General features: G+C 36.7%; 1 protein-coding gene across 1 annotated transcript; it reads right to left on the reverse strand.

Moving 5' to 3' along the window:
• Nucleotides 1-7264: 7264 nt before the first annotated feature.
• On the reverse strand, nt 7265-8236 carry LOC132242139 (olfactory receptor 52Z1P-like). The gene has a single exon (XM_059711056.1). The coding sequence runs from the start codon at nt 8234-8236 to the stop codon at nt 7265-7267; it is 972 nt and encodes a 323-aa protein (XP_059567039.1).
• Nucleotides 8237-8650: the final 414 nt, after the last annotated feature.

Raw genomic sequence — 8650 nt, forward strand, 5'->3', positions numbered from 1 at the left:
GGATGATGGGGAAAGCTTTTCTGTACTTTGCAGGAGTGTCAGTATCTCCTGCTGGAACGTGGAGTCAGAGCTGAGTGTAACACCAAAACCATCAGGGTCTCACAGGCTGAATAAGATCATGGTACTGGTTTTCAGAGCTAGGGTTCTTTATCTGTGAACAAGTTTATTACATTAAAACTCTGCTCAACTGTAGCAGAGCATCAGATTAAGATTAGGGGCCAGAAATGGAATTCAGAATGGGGCTCAGAAATGGCAATGGTGAGTGAGAGTGAATTCTTCCTCTCAAATGGGATGGGGTCCTCGGTTAGGTATAACCAGAGGAGTGCTAATAAATATTTAACAAGCAGTTCTCTGAGTGAAAAATGCCCTGATCTGTACCAGTTACCAATTTATTTGGTTAAATACTTCTACTTTAAAGCTACCACCATAATGCCACTGAATGTAGATCTGAGATGTTATAGTCAGTTTTCCCAAAATGGTACAAGCCAGTATCAGCATATCATGAGGCAAACTACAGTTAGCTAATCCTAGATGTCAGATACATACTCATCCAGATGGAACTGAGAGCAGGCACATCCATCCACACACCCCCTTTCTTGCTGTTTCCTTCTAATTGGGCTGAGGGCACAGTTTCTAAGTCTACTTATATGTGCTGAGCTGACTGTCAGGGGAGGCAAGAGGAGACAGGTCCTGAAGGAGCAATGAATCATGACTAATTATTCTCAGAGCCTTCAGCTAGATTCTAGAGAAGGTAAAAGAATGAGTCTCACTGAAAGGCATGCCAAGAAATACACATAAGTGAATGCATATACAAAAAAGGGGAAAATAACACAAATTTAATTTTTAAAACCTTAAATTATAATTTCGATGTAGAACAATTATTTACATTTTAGATATTTTGAATATGGCTTTCTCTTGTCTTTGAACTTTGTTCATTTTGTCACACACATGTCATACAAAATTTTATGTAGTCAACTTAACATAGTTTTATGACATATACTTTTCATTTTTAAGAAGCTATTCTATACACAAAGTCAAAAATACAGTAATAATGGAAGAAATAGAACAGTAAATATAGAAAATGATATAGGAAGATAATAATAAAAGAGAAATAGAAACAGTAATAGTGAAAAAGAGCAATAGAAGACAAAGACAAGAGAGAGAGAGAGAGAGAGAGAGAGAGAGAGAGAAGAAATAAAACTTTAACTTCATTTGGAGTTTGTTTTGAGGACTTGGGTGATTAGGGGTTTTATTTAATTATTCTCAAATATGTAAATAATTTATTTAATGTTATGTATTAATTGGTGGTCTGTTCTTCAACCATTTTGAAGGCTGCATATTCTACTAGTATTTTGAGTTTTATATAAATAAAATATACTTATTGACTGTGTAGTCTGCTCTTTGATCTGCATATCTGTTTTGTCATACCTCATTGATGTAATTATTCTGTTTTTATTGTATATAAATTCACATCTAATTGGTTGTTATGTTTTTAAATTCCTGCTAATTAACAGAATAGTGGGCTGATCACATTGTAAATAATAAAAATGTTGAATCACTATATTGCATACCTGAAATAAAGGTAGCCAATGTAAGATTGCATATCAATTATACTTAACTAAAAATAAATTTTAAGAAGTGGAAAAATTCTTGCTAATATTTGCATATTTATTCTTTCAAATAAACATTAACAACCAGCTTTCCAGTGCATAAAATTACAACCAGCATGTATAAAAACAGAGCAAAGTACTAAATATCTATACTATTAAAAGGGTAATATGCTAATTAGACTGGACGTCTTCCAGACATCCTTCCGGATGTCCTTCCAGAAAAAGCCATGGTGGCAGGGGCTGAGGCAGAGGTGGTTAAGGGAAATCAGGCAGGCAGAGTGTTTAGGGGTGATCAAGTAGGAAGACCAGCACTTAGGGGTGATCAGGTAGGCAGGCCAGCGGTTAGCGGCAATCAGGTAGGCAGACAGCCCCTTGCAGGGCTGGCCCCACCCCCAAGCAAGTGGTTAGGGGCGATCAGGCAGGCAGGCAGAGTGGTTAGGGGTAGGCAGTCAGGTAGGGTAATGTTGAATTTATAGATTGTAATAAAAGACTAATATAATATTTATAATATAATAAAAGACTAATATGCAAATTGTCCCCATGGGTGGGAGTTCAACTGACTGGTAGTTAGATGTGCGCTGGCCACCAGGGGGCGGCATGGAACATGGTGGGTATTGGCGATGTGGCGCTGGCAGCGGGTGGCTTTGGAGGCAGTGCCGGCCCTGATGGACCCAGATGAGAGCAGGACCATGGCGGGATGGTGGAGCAGGTGATTGGGTGGTGCCAGTCCAAGGCAGGTGTGAGCAGGGGGCCCCAATCGCCCTGCTGGTCACTCCAGAGATCAGCCCTGATTGCTGGCCAGGCCTAGGGACCCTACCTGTGCACAAATTTCATGCACCAGGCCTCTGGTTATTATTATAATAAACAATATGTAATGTACATTTCCCACATTTATTTTCAGCACATATATATATTTTTTACCATTTTGAATGAGGTCATTTTCTATTTAATTTTTTCATTAGTAATTACTGCTATAGAACATTATTGAATTTTCCTCAAGCTTTATTCAGGTATAACAGATAATCAAAAAATGTATATATTTAATATGTAAAACCTGATGACCCACTTTAGGTATACATTGTGAAATATTCACCTACACCCATGGTCAGCAAACTGCGGCTTGTGAGCCACATGCAGCTCTTTGGCCCCTTGAGTGTGGCTCTTCCTAAGCCTTAGGAGTACCCTAATTAAGTTAATAACAATGTACCTACCTATATAGTTTAAGTTTAAAAAATTTGGCTCTCAAAAGAAATTTCAATCGTTGTACTGTTGATATTTGGCTCTGTTGACTAATGAGTTTGCCGACCACTGACCTACACCATGCTAATCAACATATTCATCACTTCATTGCTGTACAAGTTTCCTTTTTCTCTTCTTCTTTAATTGTAGCTAAAATACCCAAGATTTGCCCCCTCGGCAAATTTCATGTACATAATATAGTATAAACATAGATTTTTAAGTTGTTTTTATAGAACTCTGTTGACTTTCCTATGCTTTATAGATTAAAAAATCACACCACCTGAAAAATAAATAAATAACAATTAATAAACAAAATTCAGATTAGTCTCTTTTCTTGTTCCCTGTAGTTCTCTGTTATATATTAGGTAAAAGACTCAATTATAACACAGTATTCTGCTGTAGTTTTGACACTGGTTATCCTGGTCTTGTTTACTCGCTTTACACTTTTGGATACCTTTTCTTAACATTCTGTGCTTTTATGTCAGAGCTTCATGATATACAAGGCCACTTAGGGCAGGGGAATAACCATGAGGAGGCAGATTTAGACTTTTCAGTGATGGCGAACCTTTTGAGCTCGGCGTGTCAGCATTTTGAAAAACCCTAACTTAACTCTGGTGCCGTGTCACAATATATAAATTTTTTGATATTTGCAACCATAGTAAAACAAAGACTTATATTTTTGATATTTATTTTATGTATTTAAATGCCATTTAACAAAGAAAAATCAACCAAAAAATGAGTTCACGTGTCGCCTCTGACACGCATGTCATAGGTTCGCCATCACTGGACTAGGTAGTGCCTCTAAATCTGTCTCTGGGGAAAAGCTACAGTTCAAATACTGAGATAATATATCCTGTGGATCTCTGAGTTCCAAAGTCTGATGACAAATTATCAGTCTCTCCTTCATATAAAGAACTCTTCTCACTTCATTTAAAAAAAAAATTATTTTTAGAGCCAAAGAGGAAAGGAAGAGAGAGAGAGAGAGAGAGAGAGAGAGAGAGAGAGAGAGAGAGAGAGAGAGATTTATTGTTCCATTTGCTTATGCATTCATTGGTTGATTCTTATATGTGTGCCCTGATTGGGGATCAAACCAGCAACTTTGGAGTATGGGGACTATGCTCTACCTAACTGAGCTGCCTGGCCGGGGCTCTTCTCACTTTATTTAGCCAACTCACAGCACCCTTGTTTTAAAAATATATATTCTCTCTGAAAGAGGATGTCAGTTGTCCTAAGCCCCTTCAGAACTCCTCATCTCCATTCTGTGTGGCACTCTGTCTCCCGTAGCCATTGTTAACTAGCTGAAGATTTAATAGTCAAGGAACAGTAGGACAAAAAAGCCTCCTTCAAAAATTCCTGGGCCAGAGCTCAGTGATACTGCATTTGGCATAGACAGTGATTTTCTAACTCTGTTCAGCATCTACAAATTCCTGGCGCCTCAACCTGAAGATTTCTTTAACATTAAGGCTGTAAATTTAATCATATTTTGTTCCTCTATCATACATTCTGAATATGAAGTTGGCATTTCTTAGTTTCCCATTGCCAAATGGGAGCATAGAAATGTCTCTAGGCCACTTAATTGTCAATTCTGTTATCATGCTCTAATCTATTGATTCATTCCTCGAATAATTTGCCCTTGAATCAGAAACTTCTTTTTTTTAAAAATATATTTTTATTGTTTTTGAGAGGAAGGGAAAGGGAGAGAGAGACAGAAATATCAATGATGAGAGGGAATTATTGATTGGCTGCCTCCTGTACACTCCAACTGGGAATCCAGCCCGCAACCTGACCTGGAATAGAACAGTGACCTGCTGGTTCCTAGGACAATGCTCAACTACTGAGCCATGCCTGCTGGGCCAGAAACTTCTTACCTGCTGCAACTTCTATCAACATTTTATGTGACTTCAGTATCTAGGATGGTGACCCATTCCAATAATTTTTCTGAGGATTATTGGAAGCAGGCCTAGGTTGTTTGGTGGACTGGGTTCTTTAATGTATTTATTCAGAAAAATTATCATCATTATCAAAACAAAAAATACATAATAAGCAAATATTGAATACATCATATGACACATTTCATTTAATTATCAAACCAATGAGGAGGGTACTAAAATAAATCCATTTTACCAGTTGATAACCAAAATACAGTGTCCCCAAAAATGTATATACACACTTTGAATAATTATAAAAGCAGTGTTTATTAAAATATATTTCATTTTCCAAATTGAGCTCTCCACTGTTAAAGTGTGTATACATATTTTTGAGTCACCCTGCAGTTAACATAGAATGCCAAATTCATACAGTTAGTATGTGACAGACAAACCAGAACTTCTAATATCAAAGTTTTTTAACCCCTAAAATATACTTCCTTGTTGAAATAAAAATGAATAGAATATATATTTAGGCCAAGGTAATTGTTCAGCACTCCAAGGGTCAAGGAAATAACCTTTTCATTTCTTACACTGAATCTTGGAAATGCGGATATTGTTACCTGCATCAATTAGTATTATTGTGATGAGTAAATATAGCACTGAATATAAATTTCACAGCAAAATATCTAAAGTATTGCAGAAAAATATGCCTACTTTGAATTTTAAAAAATGTGGGGGTGAAATCCAAATATTTTGAAGATAAATAAAGTGATTATTTAGCCAAATACCACTAGGCACAGATCACTTGTATTTTCTGTCTTCTTTCCCTTCCCCAAAATGAAAGCTATATAGGAAAGCCTATTCACAGCTTTCTTTTTTTAAAGAGGGGCACACGCGCATGTGCGTGTGTGTGTGTGTGTGTGTGTGTGTGTGTGTTATAAATAAACAGATTAAACATCTAAACTTCAAAAGCTTACAAATATTCAAGAGAACACCTCAAAGTTGTTTGTTTGTTTGTTTTTCATTCTCATTCTCATGGCATTGTGCTAGGCCTTGAGAAGGAAAGATTATAAAAATATTTTTTACATATGAACAATTAATGTACAGTCTAGAGATAAATTCATAGATATTACATTTGAGCCGATTATAGTCATTTTTATGCAAGATTCTGTGTAAATAACCTATTTAATTTTCCATTACCTTTTATTTTTGTGTCCTGGGTATAAAACTTTCCATCCCTTTAGTCCTCTAGTGAACTAACTATTAATATCAGGATGCTCCTTGATGATTTGGGTCTAAAATCCCCAATATGTAGAAAAAAAAGTCTTAGCTTTTAAGTTATTTATGTGGTTGTAGGTGGGATAATTAAATTTTGGATACTAATTGTTTATTTCAGTACTACCCATTAATTCAAAAGATACATATCATATTGTATGTCTATCACATACATTATACTTTATGAGTGATAAATCAACACTAGTATCTAATTTTAGAGCTTGATTTTAACTTAATAAATGGGTACAGAAAAAATAACTAAAATATGGTGGCCTTATTCTCTTGGTCCAAATATCAGCTGATTGTAGCAAGAGTGTTTCTATTTCCATGTCTATTAAAAATTTCAACTGTCTATTAAAAAGCTGAGCGACTCACCACTCTCACTACCTGGCTTTGCACACACAAAAGTCAGTCTGGGTTAAAACTTGAACTATATTTCTCTTTTGTTAGTTATCTTTTTTATTCTTAAAAATAAAATGCATGATAATGGATTCCTGGGAGAGTTGAAAATATCGTTAATTTATGTTTCACTTACATTTTTTATTAAATTTAGTAGGGCAACATGGGTTAATAAGATTATATATGTTTCTTTATTTCATTATTTTTTAGTGGCCTAAATGAATTTATCATCGGAGCTCTTGATTGCTTTTATTTTTTACTTTATGTTTATTGTTGACACTAGTATAGATGTTCCCGTATAGGTTTCAAGTGTATAATTCTGTTATTCATTAGCTGTATGTTGCATTGTTTGCCCATCACCCAAAGTCAAATCTTCTTCCATCACCATATATTTGACCTCCTTTATCCTTTACTACTCCCCAAACCCCCCTTTCCTCTGGTAACCACCATACCATTGTCTGTGTCTATGAGTTTTGTTTGTTTTTCTTGTTTGTTTATTTTTAGCTTTCAGTTTTATACCCCACATATGAGTGAAACCATACGGTTCTTAACTTGTTCTGCCTGACTTATTTCACTTAGCATGATATTCTTAAGATCCATCCATGTGGTAGAAAATGGCAGTATTTCATCTTTTTCTGGCAAGTAGTACTCCATTGCACGTATGTACCACATCTTCTTTATCCAATCATCTGCCATAGAACACTTTGGTGTTTTCATGTCTTGGCTACCATGAATAATGCTGCAATGAACATTCTGGTGCATATATTTTTGGGAATGAAAGTTTCCAAACTTTGAGGAAGGGTAGATGCACAGGAGAGGGATTGCGGGGTATTATGACAATTCTATCCTTAACTTTTTAATGTATTCTTTATTTTAACAACATGTGCTGATGGGGGAGAAACGCAAAAGTACTCGCTCTTGAATCTGTTTTGTCTTCACCCCATAAATAATGGGGTTGAGCATAGGGGGCACCACTACATAGAGGTTAGCTATTAGAATGTGGATGTGGTGAGGGATGATTTTACCCCCAAAGCGATGGACAAAAAATGAAAAGAATGCTGGAGCATAGAACATAAGTATGACACAAATGTGGGAACCACATGTACTAAGAGCCTTACATCTGGCAGCCCAAGAAGGTATCCGAAACACTGTGAGAAGGATCATTGTGTAGGACACAATGATAAACACTACATCCAGTCCTGTAGAGAGTAGAGCCACAGTCAGACCATAAATTATGTTGACATTGATGTTGTCACATGCCAATCTAGCAATACCCATGTGCTCACAGTAGGAATGGGAAATGGTGTTTCTCCCACAATATGTAAGTCGGTATACCAGGAAAATAAATGGAAAGCATATGATAAAGCTCCTGATCACAGCTGATATGCCAATCTTCCTAATAACCGAGGAGGTTAGGATTGTGGTGTATCTCAGTGGGTAACAGATGGCCACATAGCGGTCAAATGCCATGGCCAGGAGAATAGCAGATTCTGCCACAAAGATGAAATGTATGAAGAACATCTGAGATACACAGCTACCAAAGGATATATCCATGGAACGGAACCAGAAGATTGCCAACATCTTGGGGGCTGTTGCTGTGGAGAGCAGGACATCTGCTAAGGCCAGCATGGAGAGGAAGAGATACATGGGCTCATGGAGATTGCACTCAGTCATGATTAAGAAGATTAGAAAAGTATTGCCTACAACAGCCACAATGTACATAGAACAGATAGGGATGGAGATCCAGGTGTGTGAATCTTCCAGTCCTGGGATTCCAATCAGGACATACCACATATCCTGGGGATCGGTATGATTGTAAAAGGAAGGCACCACCTGTGGCTGCATATTCCAGGCCTAGTACCTTTACTGAAAGACCATGGGGCTGACTGAGGATTCAGGAGCACAGCCTTTGGCTAAATGATATCTGATCAAGTGGTTTTCCCCCCTGATATATTCTTCTCTGTGAAAGAATAAGGAGATGGATTAACTAGCCTAAAAGTGCACTCTGACTCCTTCCATGGAAGAGTTAAATATATCCTGGAAAAAAAAGTTAACATTTCATAAGTTCTTAATATGTTATAGTACTTTATGTATATTAACTTATTAAATTTTCATGATAGACTGTTAAAAGGACTTTTACAGTAATCCATGACATGGATACTGCTATTATTTCTATAGATGAAAACAGAAAACATCCTTTAGACCTTCAGCCTTTTGCCGGTCCCACTGGATTCAAAGTCAGGCAGGATAAATTTGAAA

This window comes from Myotis daubentonii, chromosome 9 (assembly GCF_963259705.1).
Source record: "Myotis daubentonii chromosome 9, mMyoDau2.1, whole genome shotgun sequence".
NCBI lineage: Eukaryota > Metazoa > Chordata > Mammalia > Chiroptera > Vespertilionidae > Myotis > Myotis daubentonii.